Genomic DNA, 21,544 nt, shown 5'->3' with positions numbered 1-21,544 from the left:
GGGTTGCCACTTTGGTAAATTGTTACCAAAATTGGTAGAAAAAATTTGGGTTGGTAAAAAGGTAAATTTTTTCTCATTTTGGTAGATTTTTGATGAACTTTCCGTTCCCGATTTATTTTTCGTAGTTATCTTTAAATATATTATAAATTTATTTGCATACTTTTTATATAATTACATACGTATAAATGTATATCGATATAAGGCGAACATATCGCGCTCCATTCAAAACTAATTTTACTGGAATTCCGAGGAGCTTTTGAATGCCTAAATATTTTAAATGATTATTTAAATATAAAGAAAAAATTTACAGGTATGTAATTACGCACCATGATTGTTCGCAACAAGAATTAAATCAACGCCATTTTTTATCAATGGAAAAAAAATAAAAAAAAATCAATGAGAATTTTAAGCAGCACATTTTGGCTATTGTTCTAAAAATTCTGAGTAAAAAATTCGAAATTTAGACGAAAATTTTTGGAATTTTTCTATATGTTGTATATAGTTTGAATCCTCGATTTTTATGGATTTAGTTAAAGCAACAAAAAATTTTTACTCGAAAAATATTGCGAATATTAAAAAAAAATCACTTTTTTGAGTCACTGTATTTGTGTATAATAACTCGAGTTAAAGTTTTTCAAATAATAAAGTTTCATTGTTGCCTTTAGTTTCATCACTTCCGCTTTTGGTTGAAGGAAACTGAGAATATGCCAATAATACGACCCAAATACCGTATAACTAGTTAAATAAAAAGTTCTTAAAAACAATTTTAATTCTTATTGAAATAATAAAAATAAAAAATAAAAAAACTAAAGTTTTAATTAAAATAAATAAAAAAATAATAAAACTATAGTTTTTATTAAAATAATTATAAAAAAGTTATTGGTAGATATTTCCCACATTTGGTAGATTTTTTTCAAGTCGATGGTAAATATTTTTTTTCGTCAGTGGCAACCCTGGTAAACAGCGAGGTGCTAAGCGCTGCTCTCACCTTGGCTTTGCGCAAGCACATACGCAGGCGCACACACACGTATGCACATACAAGCGTACGCATGCGGAAGCTATTAACATTGAGCGCTTAACGCTGAGCAATTGGGCAGTGTCGTATGTGGGTTTGCACTGCTCTGCTTCTTCGACGCCATCATTCTTAAACGCTGCTCACACTCTCACGCCCGCCACTGCCTTGTCGCTGTCGCTGTCGCAAGCTGCATGAGGGCTTTTGTCGTTGGCTGCCATCGTTGACTTCATGACCACTATGGGAGAGTAGCGTCTGCCTGCGTTGAGGGCTTTTACCGGCGCACAATTGCTCACAACTGTTGTTTGTTTTAGCTGCGCGCTCGAGTTACTTTGCTCGCTTTCGCGCTGGTGACGGTGACGCCTTGCTCACCATGTCAAAGTGGCTTTGTGTTGCAAGTGGCGTTGTTGTTGGCCTGCCTCGTGTTACAACACCAAGCGGGGCAGGTCGGTGGCAACGTTTTGACGTCGCTCAAATCCAGCAAACGGTACTCTACTCATCTTGGCCGCTTTTTTGTTGCTGCTGTCGCGGCCGCATTCGCTGTTGCTGCCGCTTCATATTCGTATTTGTGTTTTGCATAATTTTAAGATTTTTGATGATTGTTTGGAACTGTTTAAAAACAGACTGACATCGACGAAAAATTATCAAACCGCAAGTTGTTCCATTCGAATAAACACATAGTGTAAACGGTAGTGTAGCCAAATTCGAAAAACAGAAATACATACATACGTACAGTAAATATTTTTACTGTCCTGTTCGACATTAACCAACAACAACTACCTACCTATAACAACATGAATTTGTATCTCACCGCCACTTGTATCCTGCTGCTGTCTGCCAGTGCATTTGCCGACCCCATTAAGGATAATAATGTCATCCCAGCGAATAGTGGATTTAATAAGTGTTTAGAAGCAGATTCTATCTCGTGCCTGCAACTAACGGTACGAAGTGTTTGAAAATACATGCATGTATAAAATAGAAAATATTTAATACATTAGAAAAAATTAAAAAAAAAGACTGAGAATTAAAAACATTTGTTGCATAATAACTAGTGCAGCTAGAAAATCGAAAAAAGACAAAAGATCACCAAATATGTATGAAAGTGAAAATCGAAAAAAATAATTAGTGCTTACTAATTTAAAAAACACTCGAAGTTCAAATTTTGTGTACAGCAGTTTTGGTGCCCGAAAATAAGTGGTGATGAATAAGTGACTAGGCCGCAAAACTGTAAAAAAAATGTTTGCTTTAAAAAATATATATATTTGCATTAACGGATTTCAGCCAATATTTTTTATTATTTTAGCAATTTCCATAATATATTTGAGCGAAAAATTGATAAAGTAGGCTGAACCATGATAAAAATATAGTAAGGTAGAACCGCTGAGAGTCACTTTTAAGATTCTTGACGTTTCCAAACAATTTAATTTTTAAATTTACTCACAAACTCACACACACATTTTCATTTTCAATCTCAAGCAACAACAATTTCGAACAATTTCAATTTTTTATTTTCACTTTTATATGATTTTAAAATGTTGGCAAACTTCAAAAAAAAAATCATGGCCGACAAATTGAGAGAACGGTTATACCTTGCTATGTTTTTATCATGGGCTGAACAATTTTATCAAATAAAAAAAAAAAAATGCTCTGTTATCCATAAATGTGAAACGTAAATCTTATATAATACAATATTTTAATATTCTATTTGATCTCTAAGATTGGTCTAACATTCGGTTGAAAACATTTTCAAAAAGAAGTTCCCTGTAATTAATACCCGCTTAGTTTATACATGTTGGTGGTAAAGATCAAAATATAAATTTACAATTTTATATACAAAAGTAATTTTTAATAAATATGTAAATTTTGATTATTTGTCTTCATCGAAACAAAATTACTTAATAATAGCCGCCTACGTTTCGCCAATACGCAGCGAGTGGCGCAACGAACGAAATTAGTGCCAAACGTTCATCGCTGCTAGCTAACTTTGTTGCTGCTTTCCCATACAAAATTTTCATTAAGTTAGCAGGGATGAGCTTAAGTGAGCAGAAGGCGGCTAATTTAAAGAAATATATTTTTTTTGTTTCTCAGATATTAACTATTAATACAAATTATTCGTACACGTCTAATTATTCAGATTCTGCTCAAATTTTTTATATCTTTTTGGAAATCAATTTTTTAATACTTTAAAATTTTTCAATATCAATATTTTTATTTTACATTTTTTTACACTTTTTCAAATTGTTATAAAAATTTATTGTTTAAATTTACGCATATTGAGAGAGGTAAGCAATTTTCTCTCGTAATGTGTAAATTTACATACCTTTTTTATAAAAAATAAACACTGTCTGTTTACTTTTGCATACCAAATTTGTCACCAATATGTTTGTGCTATAAATATGAGCACTTAATGTTAATTGTTAGTAGGAAATTTATTTAGTCGCTCAAAATGTTTGCAAATTTAAACATCTCATGTTCAAATATTCAACCTTGAATATATTGTAAATATAGCAGATTCTGCTTGAAAAATAAACACTTTTCAGTAGTAGTTTTACATGCACTTTTTAGAGTGTAGTTTTGAAAATTTTAAGATTATTTATTTTTTTTATGTATTTGGAAATTTAAAAGTTTTGAATATTTCAAAATAATTTTTTTTTGCAAATTTAATCCTCACAAGTTTTCTATTAAATTTATTTACTTTGAGCTTTTAAAATAGGTACTTCTAGAGCCGTTCTCTCAAGTAGATTTTAAAATTTATCTGCCCTTCAAACACATTTTTCAAACAAAATTTTTGTTAAGAGGGTAGATAAATTATAATACCTACTTGAGAAAATGACCCTTAATAATGACATTATTTGTTAAAAAAATTATCACTAAATAAACAATGATGAATTACTCAAGGAGTTTGCGACAGAATTTTAAAATTTCTTTTTTAATGATTTTTTTAATTGTTTTATTCTTTAATTTTTATCTGAAATTTTGGTACAATACAGTTTATTTTTTTGTTTTTTTAATTATTAGGAAAATATTTTTTTTCTCAGCTGTAATATGGGTTTTTAATTTTTTATACATAAGTTCATATTTTGAAATCTAAAAGGTTTGAACTTTTTGAGCTAAAATTTTTTCTATTAAATCTAAAAAAAAATGGTTGAATTACTCATGCAAATTTTGGCTTCGTTTATTTTTAAAATCGTTACCAATAATTTTTTACTTAGAAGTCAACTAAGCTTATCTCGATTTTAATATTTTTATTATAAAAATTATTTATCATCAACTCTTAGCAATGTCATTAAGCTTTGTAAAGCGATTTGTTTGTTAGGCAAAAATAGAAAAACATTAAAGTCTAAGCGGTAGATATTATAGCTGCAATTTTGGAGAACACCACATCTCTTCATTAGACTTCTTTAGAGTTAACCTACAAAAAAAACAAAAATAGCACCGAGACTCTGGCTTTAACTAAAAAATTTAATTGAACCAAAGAAAACAAATTTTAAAAATTTTCCAGCAAAAAAAATATTTGAAAATTAAAAAAAATATTGGAACTTTGCGTGATTACGTGAAAAAATTTCTATCATTACTTTCAATTTTTTATTTATTTCTACATAAGTTTAATATCGCCGTAATTTTTAAGTTGTTGCTTACATTAAATGTTTTCATAAATTTTTTCATAAATTTCTTATATTATATCCATATTTTTTCCATAAGCTAATCAAACTACTTATATTTCTCTTTCTCTCTTCCTCTCACCCTCTCCTTTCTCCACACACAGCTCTTCCGCAAAGCGAAATCCTTCTTCGAAAATCCACAAATCGAAATCGTCGGCGGTGTTTCCCTCATCAAATCCAATGAAGGACGTCAAGGCAAATCATTCGATGACAATGCCATCGCCGTAGAGGCCGCACCCACCGTTGAGGCACGCACCAGCGAAATGGGCACCTACTTCATGAATCACGCCAAGAACTTCTTCGCTGAACGCTCATTGAACTTTAACTTCGCCAATGCTGCACGCTCAGTGGCGCGTGCCATTCCCGATGACATCAAGGCCGATTTGCGTGAGTTGGTTGTTGAGTCGCGTACCAAGAAGAAGAAGCTGTTGAAAAAATTCCTCCCCATCCTGTTGGGTGTTGGCGCTAAGATCGCCATTTTGGCTGTTGGTGCCCTCTTTGGTTTGCTCTTCTTGGCCAAGAAGGCGCTCGTCGTTTCGGTTATTGCTTTCTTCTTAGCCTTGGCTGCTGGTGCTTCAAGTGGTCTGAGCCGTTTGGGCGGCGGTGGCGGCGGCGGTGGTCTGCTCGGCGGTCTCGGTGGTCTGTTCGGTGGCAAGAACTCTGGATCCGCAGCCAGCTCTGGTGGTTGGTCATCGGGTGGTGGCGGCGGCGGCGGTTGGTCTTCAGGCAACTCTGGCTGGGACTCGCACGGCGCCTACAGTTCACCAGTTGCGCAAACAGTTGCCTACTCTGGCTACAAGCAAGCCCGACGATAAGCATTGGGAGCGGAAGTTGAAGCGGGGAGTGGCGTCGGGTGTCAGTCTGCGCTAAAAAGCCAAAACAACAATTAGGGTAATGTAAACAAATAAACTAAACAGAATGTTCACTACAAAATGACAACGATAAAAAGCATGCATTCACAAATGTGTGCGACTGCTGTCAACGAAAGAAAATAGCGTCGAAAAAAAATCAAAAACAAATGAAGAATGTAGCAGCACGTAACCGCTTGTGGTGGTAAACGAGTAGCAACGATTCAATACAAAAAAAAAAAAATATTATTAATTTATTTTAATTTATTTATTATCAAAAATATTTATTTTGTAATGTATGTAATGAAAAATAAGCCACGAAGAAAATGGACGAAAAAGACGATTGGAACCACATTTACATAAAAAACAAAAACCAAACAACGAATCTTCAAGTGCCTGAGGCAGTAAGGAGTTGGTTGGCAGGCGAAATGAGCAGTTCAATCACATATATGTACATACATACATAGTGACATCTAAGTATATGTAAATTGGCAAAAGTTTGCGTGAGGCCTCAGCTCGCTACTTCCTTAATCGAGGACTTATGACCGTAATGCTTTAGATCTATGCATCTATATATTTTAATGATTTAATTTAAGCTTTAAGCGCCACATTGTCATGTAGTTGCATACATACACTCTCACATCGTTACCATATATTTTATTGCTAACTATTTTCAATAATGTTGCGTAGCACTTATTTAAGTTAGCCTATGTATATGTTTGTATGTATGTTGTCAATTATTGTTGCTGTTGCCGTTGTTGCTGATGTTGATGTTATGTAATGGACGTGTTTTTTGTCAAGGTCGCCACAAGGAGGCATAGATATTTGAATATGCATATGTATGTATGTATCCAATTGTGCGGAGCAACAACACACATGCAATATCTCATTTTCATTCGCTGCATCAATAAGCACAAACACATGCACGCACACCAAACGCAAACGATCAACACGCTTTGCAAATCTACTAGTCAGCCGGTTGTGCTACAAATAGGCAATGCAAAACTACAAGCAATTAGGTCAATCACTATCACTTTCTAATTCTATTTTCATCTATCACTTGCTACTACAATTTTCTGAACTGTTCTATACTGTCCTTTTTTAGTACTATTTTCCACTACTCTTTCTAATACTAATTTTCACTACTATTTCTGTTTCTCTCTCTTGTGCTATCTTCTAATACTCCTTTCTGCTCGTCTTTCTATTACTATTTTCTTCAATTATATTCTACTACAGATTTGTGTTACTTTTTCTTACTACTATTTTCTACTACTTTTTCTTAGTACTATTTTCCTTTCTTATTTATACTATTTTTTCCAATTCTCTCTTCTATCACTATTTCGTACCATTTCCTCTTACGTTTCTATCCTACTACTATTTCATCTTTTGTAAATTATTTTTTATCATGCCTTATTTTTCGTATTTCAGTATCTACCTATTCCGCTATTTACTTTTTGTATATAATTCACTTACTTTATAAATACTCTACATGTAAAGTAAGTTTTCTCTTCTTATCTTATGCCTACTACTTTTTCTGTTGTACTATTTGTAAAACCTATAACTTATTTCACAGCCTACATTTATACACTTTAACTATATTACTGTTTCTATCTTACTATTGCTCAATTTCTTTTATTCTATCAACTGTTTACTGCCCGCTTTTGAAAAGACTACATACCAACAGAAAAATTATAACAAAAAAAAACTACATTTACGAATGAATGAATAATAATTTATGTAAAAATTATTAAAAACAAAAACTCGCTTTCTTTTTATTTACACATTCAAATCAAATCATTTATACGTTTCTTACAATTCGCAGCATTTGCAGTTTTCATTTCAAACTACATGACCATGTCTGGTAGAAAATATTAATTTAATGCAAGAAATTACTTGAAATACTAACTACACACAACAAAAAAAAAGTAATTTTCAAAAAATCAGCAGTTTACACATCAGATTGACAGTGCTGAACTACTACATACGTATTGGTAGTCGGCCAATCTCTTCTACAAAATATTTTCTTTAAAATCACCTCAAAATCATAATAACCCGTGTATTTTATTATTTTTTCTGCACTTTTTATCACAATTTTGTTTTCACTTCACTTTATTTTAACGCTTTTCACATCGATCCTTCGAAATGTTCAACGTTTTTTTTTACTCGCCCCAATACGTCACTCATACGCCTACGCATCCGCAATACATATTAGGACAATTCACACGCCTTTTATTAAGTGGTTGAATTCAGAGAAAATAGCTTAATTTTTCACTAAATGCTACACTTTTGCTCCGTTATCTTAATATTTTTTCTCAGTAATCCTATTTGGTAATATTTGATTATTTCTTATGCCCTACACTTTCATTCTCCCATACACCGAAAAGGGCGAAATCGGCAAATTTATTTTTAATAAGTGGCTTGAAATGAGCTGATAATAACATTTCACCCTTTTTAAGTCAACAACGCTGAAATATGTAAATGACTTTTTCTGAAAATGAACACGCGAAAGCGAAAGCACTTTATAAAGGTTGTCATCATAAAAATGGAGATAATTTTCACTGCACTTCATTTTTGTTTACATATATCATTTATATTTAAAACTTCATTTAATTTCACAGCTTAACCTCACTGCAACTGTCACTGCATTGCAATTTTGCCCACACTACCTACATATTCATTCATTTCGTACATTCCATTTACATTTTAGTTCCACGTGAGTGGCATATTCTTTACTTTCTTAAATTTTCGTATGCATGCATATTGGTGATGTGCTGAAACTTTTTTTTAAATTGGTTTTTCATTAGCACTTGATGAGTTCGTTCAACTTGCTGTTGCATGTTGCACTCTTGCATATCTACTTACACATATGTGCATATGTATGTTTATATGTATATTTATATACATACATACTTATGTAGCTGCTGACTGCATGCATTTGTTCATGAAACCTTGCATTTAATGTAGCCATTTTGCTCTCTATGGTCATTCGCTTATTTGCAAAACTTTCTCAAAATGATTTTTGAACTTTTAACATTATTCAGCAGCGCATGAGTGCAATATTTGTCAACAATTAACATTCTGCCTTAGTTGAGGGCATGTTAATTTTGCTTCATATTTATTATGATTTTTTTTTGTTATTTTATTGCGGTCATTATCATACATAAGTACTTATGTATATGTGTAGCATGCCTAACTCATAGCTTAAACAAAAATACTCGCATTTTCCCTTTTACTTCACTATGTGGTTTCGCCAAAATAATTAAATTTCCATGCGTTTTCACAGCGCCTACAATGGCTTTGTGTTATGCGATTTTAAACTTTTTTAATTGCAAAACAAAAGTTAAAAAAAAAAATTATCTTCAATCTTTCGAAATGATTTGCAAACCTCATAAAAATTTGCAACTTTCAAGTAGATGACATTGCAGAAAAAGTGAAAGAGAATCTTCTTTGCACGTTTGAGAATTAACTTAGCCCCAACACATGCTCAAGCCTATAAGTTTATTTTCTGTAGTCCAATGCAAAAAATTAGCTTTTTCATGCCAACTTCGCCTCTTGTGAGTCATAAATATTATTTTTTTTTCGCGAAATACACTTTTAGACAAAATTATAGACCCAAAATTCCAAATGGTTTTCCTTGCAGCTTATGTGTATTTATTTATTTTTAATAACATCGAATTAAAATAGAGATTAATCCATAACAGAAACCACAATAACAAGTTTTAAAGCCTTGTTAAAAAAAAAACAAATAAATTTTGGTAATGAGTTATATGGATGGCAGAAAACAAGCAACATCCTCGCAAAAAACTGTCAAAAATTAACGATAATTTTGAGGGACTTGATACGTGCACTAAAACTAAATGTACTACAAAACTGTGTACTCGAAAATTTTCATAAAATTCTGAATAAAAAACACAAAATTTCGATTACAATTTTTTGAATTTTTGAACAACTTATTTGAACTATTTCTGTATGTGGTTTCTGGTATGGAAAAAACATTATTTTCAATGAGAATTATTAAAAAAAAGAAATAAACATTAGTTGCGAAAAATACCATTTGGAATTTTGCAACTATTATTTTGCCCATAACTTTAACTTCTGTTTTGCTATCACTGATTTTCATCTACTTTAAACACTAAAGCTCTTTTGTCTAATTTCATATAAATTCTCAAATGCTGAATACTTTTTCACAATGTAACTTCCCTACAACGACTGGCGTGCTTTGCTGAACTCGGCCAAAATCGCTAAGGCGGTTACATTACTACAATTCTATGTAGAGCTTTGATGAAATGTCTTTAATATGCGGTTGTAAAAACTATGTAAAAGCTAAAATTTTTCTTTGTTATGTTATGTTGAGCCCAGTTGGTGTAAAGGCGTATGTCTTTAATTTTAACTACTTCGTCCTCAATGAGCATTCTACCATTAGTAATATTTATGCAGCAAAATTCTATGCATTAAGTGCATTTTCCAAGATTCTAAGATTTTTGTTTGCAATGCAAGAGTATTTATGGGAATTTTTCATAAAATCATATGCTTCTTCTGCACATAGTTTCCTAAAAGCATTTAAAATCGATCATACCTTTTTCTTTACTTTTATCTCAATCCTCACTTATTTTTATATCTGCTCCAACTTCAAATTTCCATTCCCTATACATAAGTAAGAGTCGATTAGTCATATTCACACAAATCATTCAAAAACTCAGCTCACTTCCAAACATTTCCTAGCACTGCTCATTCCGTACCTTTCATAACTTTTAGCAGTTGCTACTTCGACTTTCAGTTAAGTTTTTCGCACCGTCATTATAGCATGACACAATTTATTCATCAAATTTATAGGTACATACATACACACCTACATAACTAAATATGTGAGTAAGTACAATAACACAACACCACCACTTTCAATCTTAAACGCTTTCAAAACATCTTTCACCTCACGTACATATGTACATACATACATACAAATATACATACATATGAATGTATTGACAAATTCCTGCCTCTAATGAGTATCGAGAAATCTTCAATAAACAATCAATGCTGCTTGAAATGCATACAAATTCAATTACCCACATACCTGCATACTCGTACATACATTCACAAGTAGAAAATAGTGTCAACACATTTACAAATTAATTTCGTTCAGCTGCTTCTTTGCTCTACTTAAGCTGTTCATTTACTTTCATCTTTTTAATTTTTACTTCAAAATCAATCAAGAAAGAGAAAATATAAAAACCTTTCCTCCGTCACCCACACCGCTTTGCCACACATTTGTCTCAATTTATCAATTGCATGCTAATTGAGCCAAAACGCCCACTTGCCCACACTATGAATTTAAGGCGCGGAATTTTTTCAGCAAGATTTCTAGATATTTAACACGTTCGCGGACGGTAAAAAAAGAATTAGCAGAGTAATCAAAATCGAAAATTCTACGGGAGTAGTCAGGGCAATCCAAAATTCATAATAAAATAATTCTATAAATTTAAAATATCTTTAATGTTTGTATCTTTAAAATTTCACTTCAGAATGCAGTAGCATTCACGTGCCACGAACGTGTTAATGATCATTTATTACCCACATAAAAAATGAACAAAGAAGAACGAAATCATTTTGCATAAATTTAAGTGTTTATAGCTGTTAATCATTGTTTTTCTCTTCGCTGGCTTACTTTCTGCATTATTTTACAACTCTTTTTTCGTTTCCTAAAAATTTATTTTGTTGTCATCAAAAAGTAGTTTGTATTATTTCTATTCCATAAATACAAACATACATACATATTTACATACAAAAGTGGCTAAAAAATCACCTTCTACATACTATTTTACCGCTATGAATTCGTTGCTCTAATTTGGTTTTTTTTACTACCAATAAAAAGAGAATCAGTGAATAGCCAGCGGTAACTTGTTCACTGTGTAAATAAATAAACACTCACAGCTAATCACATACATACCCAGCTAAGAGCACTAGGGTGGCCCAAAAATGCATGTGAAAACGTAAATTCGGATTTTTTAAGCTCTCACCCCCTGTGGCTGTTATTTTTATTTTGAGATCCGAAAATATTTGTTTTTTTTCATATAAAATACATGGAAAACTTTGAGCGCTTTGAGCGACCTCTAAATATTTTTCGACTTTACTTATTTTGGACCACCCTAATGCGCATACTTATGCATAAGAATGTGTGCAAAGAATGGTTTGTACCCACCTATTTTTTTTTATTAATATCTCGTTTTACATTTCTCCTAAATATGTATAATAAATAGTATACATACATACATACATATAGTATTACATACATACATATACGGCAAGTTTGTATAAAACTGTTTGACACATAACAACAAAAAATAAAAGCATTGCCAAATAAAAACATGTAGGCACCAACATAAATAAACACCAGCAACAATCTGCGTCCACTATGCTAAAAGCGAAATCCACACCGCGCGCAAACGAAGCAAAATAAATAAATGTGTAAACAATTTAAAAAGAATCAGTGTTAATACATACAAGCTTTTATATTTTTCCATTTTTTTTAGTGCAGTCTTCTTTATTTATTAGGTCATTAATATGTAGTGGTGTTTGTTCTTGTGTGTGTGTGTGAATGTGAATTTTGTATACTCTTTTTAGTCACTTCTCATGCAAATATGTAAAGCTAGTATACAGCTTTATGAGGCAGGTGACCGGAGGCAAGCAATTGCTCAGACTGTCGCAGTTATGTATTTCGCACGACCAGGTATTTGACTCGCCACTTGTTAGCGTACCACACTCCCTCTAGGAAAATTTAAGTCCTTAACTTTGGCAGAGAATAACTCTGAGCTCATCGCGAACGTCTGTTGGTTTGAATGTGTTGCTCTCACCAGGAGCAGATTACTTTACCTAAGCTGCGCACAGTGAGGAAAAATTTAAAATAATGTTTCCAAATTCTTTGCATTCTCAGCCGATTTGATTATTTTTTCTTTATGAAAGTTGATGAAATTTACACACATATACTGAATTTTTTGGTGAAACAACTTTGGTGCACATCAACTGGAAATTTTTATGAAAATCGATTTTCCTTTTCCAGTTAAAAAAAAATAGTAATAATACATAATAATAACTAGTTGGAAATAATTGTAGGGTTCCTCCAAAACGAAAAAAAGTAAGAGCGCCTGGACCATACTGGAGAAATGAAACTTACGTTGCATATCTTGTTTATCTCATAACCAATATATGCACATATAGTCGATGTTTTTGCAAAACCGGCCATCGACCAATTCCAAAACCGGCTATCTTACGGCACTCAAATTTTACAGTAGAGCGAAATAACGGTTTTTATTTGAAGGATTTGCCTTGTTTGGCGGCATCGACGATATGCTTTTGCTTAATGTAATAATTTTTTTCTTTTTCATATATAGATCCCTACCTCTACCCTTTTCGTTCTAATTACATTTATGCCATTCTGTTTCCCTTTATTTTTATTTTTACCTTTATACTCTGCCGATAACGGAATCGATAGTAACATCGATAACAAGACCGATGAAAATATCCATAACAAAACTCGATAAAAATATCGATAACAAAGCCGATAAAAATATATATGGATATCAAAATCGATAAAAGTAACGATAAAAAAATATTGATAACAATATCGATAACAAATTTAATAAAATACATCGATAGTCATATCGATAAAAAATCGCAATAAAAATCGATAACAAAATCGACAAAAATATTGATATCAAAATCTTTAAAAATGTCAATAGTACTTTCGATAAAACTATCGATAACAAATTCGATAAAAATATCGGAAAAAATCGATAAAAATATCGATTATTACATCGATAATTTCCGAGAATCCCGAGAATGTCTAAAATCCCGAAATAGTCCCCAGATTGAGCCTTAGTGTCTCTATCTATCTATATACATATATCCTTTTCTTCCCCTATCTTCATCTTTACTATACATATAAAAAATTGTACCAGGCCGGTTTCTGTACATTATCTATAGATATTAAAGAAAAATTAATGTAGGGGGTAGTTATTAGGGCAACGAAATCCAAATCAACAATTTTTAGATTTTTAGTCTGACTGTTTGTACGCGCATCACTCGGAAACTAATGCACGAAATCGAAAGCAGTTTTCACCGATGTACTGCCAGAGGTCTAGCTTAAAATATAGAGGGGAAAACATGAGCGATTTGCCACCTGTTCGAAAATTTCAGTTTAAGTAAATTGACATAATAAAATAAATATTGCAATATGGCTGTCAAAAGAGAGAGGTTTAAGAAGGCTTACAGCTAAAGATATTTCTGTGGAAGGTTGCCACCTTATTGAAAATTTTAATTTAATTCAATTGATAAGATAAATTAAATATGGCAATGCGGGTATCAAACTGAAGAGGTTTAGGAAACTTCATTGCGGAAAATGTTTTGGAGGAGAGTTTCCACCTGTTTGAAAAAATGTATGCCATTAAATTGATAAAATAAACGAAATTTTACGATACGGGTATCAAACAACACAAAAATACTTTTAAGGCGTAGTGAGGCACGCCGGGTATTTGCTTGTCATACCTATAAATTTAAGTCGCAATTTTCTTTCTGGGTATTCATTGTGATATTTATGCAGTCTCCATAGCTTATAGTTTGCGTCCTATACCTGATACACACTCTACTATTTTTACTGGCGTTGCGTATGTTTCGCTAATTTTAAACGTTTTTGCTTTTTTTTTATCCCCTAAATTGTTTTGCAGAGGTAGAGTGATAGCAATAAATACTAAAGTACAGCTAGTCATTAAATGAATTTTTATAAATAAAAGCTGATGTGTACTTACATATATATGTGCGAATATATGTATATGGTTTCTGTAAATCTAAACAAGTCCCGATACGTGAACATCACTCTATAATGAATGGCAACCAAACTTCAGTAGCAGCAGTGCTACTCATTAGAAATGCCAACTAGTAATTGAAAACTAACAAGGGCATTTGATTTGTGTGGTTGCCGTGGAAATTGTGATTAACAATAATTGGGTAATAGCTGTGCTACTGTTTCTGTAGCTTGCTCATAGCTCAGTTCATTATTGCTAGTCTTCTCGAAATTCCATTCATTTATTTATATCAGTTTCTACAGCCAGTTTCTATCCATAAAGCCGGAAGTATATCCCTGTAGTCAAATGAACTAGTTGTAAACTACCTCACAACTTGTATGAACCGCATGCCCAACTAGTCAGCCAATTATCTTTTTTCCATGCAATCAACTGGTATTTTGGGGATGTCCTGCGAGATGAAAATTGTGAGATTTCGGTCAGAAATAAACCAGTCTTATAGTAGTTAAAAATATACAGAACAATACTAGTTCAATTATAGACCAAAACCACTACTTTGGGAGTCAAAAAATAAAATGAATTCAGGAATATACAATAAAAGACTTTTGATTAAGTACACTTTAGTATATTACATATTTTTATTTAGCAACCTTAGATTGCCAATAATTAGTGTTACATTTTTTGATTATTAATTAAAAGCCAAAAATAAATACAAAAATATGCAAAGCTTTCGAAAATAAATTTAAACGCATTTTTCATAAAGTTGTATTAAAACTAAAAGGTTTCAGATACAACAAATACTATATTTTTATCTTCTTTAATAATATTTGATATGCAAAAGAAAACATTTTAGTTAAAAATAAAATGAATACTTTGGTTCATTTTGGAGTGAACTACAATAAAAACAAAAGTTTTCATTAAAAAAAATTAAATGCCCTAACTTTGCACACTTCAGTAAATTCTTTTTAAAAATTTATAAAGTAATATTTAATGTTTAAAATTTGAGATTTGGATAAGAGTAAAATAAATAAGCAATTCAAGCAGTTATTGAATATTATTAATTTGTGTCTAATATAATATGTTAAAAAATAACTAAATAATGATGTAATTAAAATTTATGAATTAATTAAAACTAGTATCGCCCCGTTGTCGAAATTCGACCAGTTCACTTTTTTCACAAACTTTTTCATTTTGCCTGGGAAGTGTTTAGGTCCATCAGCACCTGTTAATCGTCTAGCTCGCTTACACATATTGTTTGGTGGAGTAATAAACATTCTGTTAAATAATTTAAAAATTCATAGATGGGGAAACCAAATCAGGCACCTACCGGAAAATAATACCTTTCGAACAAAAGAAGAATCATTCAAATTGGTTGAGAAACATAGGAGCAGTAGGGAGGAATAGATTTGTATGGGATTTCGTTAGCGTATTAATATATAGATAGTAGATGGTGAAACCAAAGCAGGCATTCATAGGCTTATAGAATTTTCCTGAAGAGAAGTTATTACTGGTAATTAAAAGTTATTTCACAATTTCTAAAATTTACTAAATGAAAAGTTGCACTTGAACTTATTTCATTTTAATATTTAAATAAAAAAAAAGCTAAATACCTAGTTCCGCAGAGTTGCGATTCGAAATTCATTAAATCTTATTCTGTGAAGTGTTGTTTTTAAGGTAAAATATACTCGTTTTACGGGGTTTTGCGACATCCATTAAATTATATTCATTTTCCAGAAATGCCAGAGTAACAAATTTCCACCAAATTCAATAAATTTTTTAAAAATAAATCCGCCATATTAGATCTGCCATTTTGAATTTAAAAAATTTATGATTAGATTCATATTCAGCGACTTCAATTCCACGAGTAACAGGTTTCGATCGAATTTAATACATTTTTAAAAAAATTACCGCCATATTACATCTGCCATGTTGGATTTTTGAAACCCGACTGAAGATTTGTTATCAGTGACCCCATAAACTGGTAAATACGAAGTAGTGTACGAAACCATCCAATTTCCGGCTAAATTCTCTATTCAAACCACTCTGAAAGGAAGAGGAATTGACGTTTCAATTGCCTATTTGGTCCAAAGTATAACTTATTGACTAGCAAATACCCGGCGCGCCTCATTGCGCCTTAAAAGTATTTTTGTGTTTTTTATGGTTTTTAAGCCTTCTTAAGCAGGGATCACACGATTTGTATATTTGTACAATTTGACAGTTTTGAAATTTTCTATTGAGCTGAACTCACTCTCGATACAAATTTTTTAGACAACATCACATTGCGTCTGCCAAAATGTACAATCGTTTGACCCCTGCTTTAGTTATACGTCTTTGCACCGTTCCAATATGAGCCGGCCTGGTAACTATTTCGGTGGTGAAATTTAAATTTGTTTTAAATAAGCTCTTAGTTTCCTTATATATGCCGAAATATACATATATATCTTTAAGCCCCGTTTCTTTTTTATGTCACAGAAGGAATCTGGCCCGAGGAGAAAGACCGATACTCCCTTCTTTGGGATTTTATTTTCTTCGATGCCAATGTGCCTCGGAATCAGAAGACAGGCAACAACAAGAACCACTAATTTTAATGCCACCGGGGGAAAGCGGAGAGCCTCGGCTCTACGTCAAGATAGAAGAGTTGAGGTTCCGGTAATTGCGCTTGATATTGAAGTGAGCAATTCTTTGTATAGCATATATGAAAGTCAGTCTGACAAATATAGCTACATATGTCTTGCTATTGGTTCCGAGTATCTCTGCGGAGATCCAACTGTATTTGTGCCAGTCATAACTTGTACTTACTTATTTATAATGTAAAAACTACGTGAACAAATACATGCATAACAAACAAAAACTTTTCTCTCAATACCTATTCTTCATTTGACATAAATTTTTATTGCTGCCTGCTACTCACTCTTATTGTTTAATTGTCCATTTAATGAGTGAAGAGCGCGTGCGCATTTGCTAACACAATGGCCGTTTCTACAATTTTAGCTCCACCAGTCCCTTTTCTTTTTATCATCTAGTGAATAATAATACAAAAATGTATGTACATATGTATGTGCGTACGTCGCATAGCATGCGGTCAAGTATCAACCCTGTCGGAAAATGCACTAGTGCAGAACTGGTTGTTGGGTTCTAGAGAATTTAGAACCATGACTAATTGCACGTTAGTTCTTTTTTACATGCTAGCAACTGGCGAATTTAACATCGCGATGTCCTGCGAAGTGTCCTTTGCCACACGCAGTATAAATTTTTCGCTAGTTCTCAAACAGTTATAAATTCGAGAAATGAGATATATAAAGTGCGAGCATTCCTTTCTCTATAGTTCCTAAATTCGTCATATAGATTTCAAATGAATAGTTTTTGTATTCGCCCTTTTTTCGGAAAATTTTCATATTATAAATAAAATATGTAAGTAGTTCGATCTCTTAGAAAACAATGCATTTTTAATTGGTCTTACTTCTTTCATCAAAATATATTTAAAAGAAAAAATTGGACCTACCAATTTTCACTCGAAGTGATATGTAGCTTTAAAAAGTAAAATAAATTTTTTACGTAAAAGTGTCACATCACGCTTCATTTGGACCGGTTATTATCAGACTGGATCGTTTTTGGCTATACAGAGCAAGTACTGAACTAGAAATTTGATTCACTAGTTCGGATTTTCCCTGCAGGGAATAAGCGCCATCCCAGCAGAGTGGCTCACAAAAACACTTACAAGCATTACATTGTGTGTGAAAATGTGTGCCAAAGTTTTATTGTAGACTGTGTCGCACAGATATTATGAATTTCTAAAGCGAAATGGCTGTCGACTTTCATTCTTATACAAAAAAAAAACAAGTATAATTTATGAAAGAATGCGAATAATCTTAAGCAAACCTTTTAGTGCATTTATTAAGAACTTTTAAGAATTTGTGAAAATAACGCTCAAAGTAAAACTGCAAATATGTATTTATATCTTACTGGCTTTTGTTATCAAATAATTTTTGAAAATTAATTGATGATGTCAGTTATTGCAGTCAACTTGCTTTTCATTCCACTGAATATGCTTGTAATTATAACGTAAATTCGATTTCTTCGGCACTGCATCTGACTTTAATCTTTTTGGCTAATATTAACATTTTATTGGCATTGAAATATTCAGAAGGCTAAGTGGTTACTAAAATACGTTCGTCGTTCTCAATATCAAATATTGAATATTGAACGCAATTTGTCCAGTAGCATTGTCTACATGTAGCTCATAGCTCTTTTTGCGGCTGTGTGAGATTTTACAAAACTTGGGCGACTTTCATTCGTAGCTACCAAATTTACCGCCCGCCACTTCACCATTCTCATCTGCCCTGCGTCAACTCATCTACAGTGGGGAACATCCGCAGTCCGCCGCTGCCAACTGTCAACCAACCATTGCTTAACTAGCGCACAGCATCCAATCGCTGCCAAAGCGACAGTTAAATGACCAACGACAATTAGTTTTAGAGTCGCTTTTAAGCGTTTTCATTTTAGCTTGAGCCCAAATGCTTTAGTTCATTTGCCGTTGTTAATGTTTTTGTGAAATAAGTATCTGTGCCGTTGGCTCGTGTGAGCATCGTTTTGTTTTTTTATTCTTAAAAATTTGTTGTCATCTTATTTTTCTCATTTATGTTTTCAGAAATTTCCTTTGTCATCATTTCCTTCTCTTCACAACTGAAGTGAAATTTACTTTAAAGCATCGGCTCTTATAGCTTTTAGTTTTTAAGTACACTTGGGCTTGGGGCACTGGCACCATATCTAAGTAAATACCACGTGCATACATATGTATATGTATTAGGGTGTTCGATTTTTCACTTTTCTTCCAAAACCGGGTTTCGAGTTATTAGAAAATTTTCAATTTGAAACCGGTTTTATTTTCCTTAATTTTCATAGGTGAAAATGCATATTTTGTTATGAAGTGATGACCAAAAATTATAATACAGTACGTCCCGCGTCGATTTTACTCCTTGTGAGCACCAGTATTTTGATACAAAAGTAAAATTTCATAAGTAAATTTCTTCGGACATAAGCTCAGGGCAAACATTTCAAAGCACCTACCCAACTTTTTGACGCTGACATTTTACAAGAAATACTAAATCCGTCTTTGAAAAAAAAAACGAGTCAATCACCCTAATATGTATAGGTATGCATATAGACGTACATATATGTATTTTTTTGTTTTACGGCACACATTTGTAAGCAATTGTGCTTGGTCATTTATCGTTGCCTACCTTTGACGGTGCCTCTGAAGCTCAAATCAGTTGCTCCACACTCTTTAAGGGGGCACTTAAATGACGACGAAAAAGCGAAAGTTATGAACAGTTGCATTGTCAAGTGGTAGGTTTTTAAAAGATGCTGTGTAACAGGCATTGACTTCTGCATTATATGCATATGTACATACAAATTTATTATTGAAGAGCTAAAGTAGCGGAAATAGCCCAGCAGATAATTACGAGCAGTTTTTCTTTAATATTATTGAGAAAATCTCAATATTAAATTGAGATTCATAACGGGTGATTCATCTGGACTGTCATACTGTCTTCTTTTTTTTCATTCAGTATTGTTTGACAATTCATCATGGAAAGGCTCACAGCTGTATTTCGAAAATCAGCGTTCTATGCGTAGCGATTTTCGCGCACTTCGATCCACGTATGGTGTACATCATTGGACTTTCGAGACCACTATTGTCAATACCGTGTGAGCGTGTGATATCACAGCTCAGGATTTTGTTCTTTGGGGTTATGTGAAATCAAAAGTCTTTGGCGATACGATTCAAAACTTGGAAGGCAGCATTACTCGTGTAATTCTTGAGAACCAAGTAGCAATGCTGGAAAGAGTAATTGAAAATTGGACCTTCCGAATGTACCACTTATGGCATAGTCGCGGCCAACATTTTAATGAAATTATGTAGGCCTATTCTGTAAAAAATCTTAAGCAAAATTGAGTTCCTCAAGTTTCAACGAAAAACCACTGAAAGAAATTCCACAATGTTCATTAGCCCTGCGATATACAAACATACATACAGTGGTTAAAAAATGTATTCGTACAGTGATATATGTTATATGGAGTGTTCGGCAATGTTTTCCATAAAATTTTTTTTTTGTTATTTTTTAACGAAAATATAGTTTATGTTCTAACAAAAACCATTTAAATTAACTTTTTAAACATTTTACAAAACTTAAAAATTTCGAAATTTCAAATCAAAATTTTGATTAATAATTTTTAGAACAAATTGAGTATAAAATATTTAGCTCAATAGTTAATTTTTAGTATAATAAAGTCGTCGCCTCCAAGCCATACTATGCTAAGTGTCCTTAGATTTAGTCAGACTTAGCATAGTATGATTTGGAGGCGTCGACTTTATTATACTAAAAATTAACAATTGGGCTACCATAATTGTATACCCATTTTTTTAATCAAACCCTTGATTTTTTTTTTAATTTTTAAAAAAGTTTAAAAAATTAATTTCAATCCGTTATATATTGCCGTGTAGTTTTTTGAATTTTTCTCAACCGTGTTGGACATTTTTTTTCCATATAACGCATGAACAAAATGTAGTTTTGTATCGAAGAAAACGCTCAACACCATTGAGAAAAAAATCTCAAAAATCAACGGTGATTTTTAGGGACATGAAACTTGCGCTTTATTGTACTGAAATTCAATGAGCTACTCATACTACTTTTTCGAGCATTGCAAAATAACTGTACATTAGGGTGCTCCAAGAAAAAAATTTTACCAAGATAGGGTTTGGGGCACCTTTCAAAATTTTTCTTTTACTCTAGTAGTATTGTGTACATATATTAATCAAACAATTGATTGTGTAACCTAGGAAAATTTCAAATTTAAATTATCTAAAAAAATATCACATGCTTCAGTTGTCATGGCAACAGTATCTTTTTATAAAAATCACCAATATTTTTGCCAGTTTCACAACGATCCAGTAGTGCATTTCAAGGTCATTGAGCATCCTGCATTGGCTGCAATAGAAAACTGAAAGTTGATATAGATATTACAAATATTAAAACCAGAAAACTAAAAGCTCAAACAGTCAACGACGTAACGTAGACGTAGGTTGACGCAGACACGATCTACCTTATGGGATTCGCGTGTTAACGAAAACTCACCACCGCATGGCGGTGACGTTGCCGTTGCTTCTCTCGCTCTCTCTCAACAGTAAATTTGATATGCTGCTACGTACGTCAACCTATGTTTACGCTA

General features: G+C 32.5%; 1 protein-coding gene across 1 annotated transcript; it reads left to right on the top strand.

Moving 5' to 3' along the window:
- Positions 1-1,365: 1,365 nt before the first annotated feature.
- Positions 1,366-5,489, top strand: LOC118738405 (glycine, alanine and asparagine-rich protein). Its single transcript, XM_036469331.1, has 2 exons — positions 1,366-1,953; positions 4,779-5,489. Exons 1-2 carry the CDS (start codon positions 1,807-1,809, stop codon positions 5,487-5,489), a joined length of 858 nt encoding a protein of 285 aa, XP_036325224.1. The 5' UTR covers positions 1,366-1,806.
- The last annotated feature ends 16,055 nt before the right edge of the window (positions 5,490-21,544 follow it).

This window comes from Rhagoletis pomonella, unplaced genomic scaffold, assembly GCF_013731165.1.
Source record: "Rhagoletis pomonella isolate Grant_MI unplaced genomic scaffold, Rhpom_1.0 Rhpom_scaffold_00004, whole genome shotgun sequence".
Lineage (NCBI taxonomy): Eukaryota > Metazoa > Arthropoda > Insecta > Diptera > Tephritidae > Rhagoletis > Rhagoletis pomonella.
The sequence above is the reverse complement of the archived record's forward strand: the minus strand, read 5'-3'. Positions and strand labels throughout refer to the sequence as shown.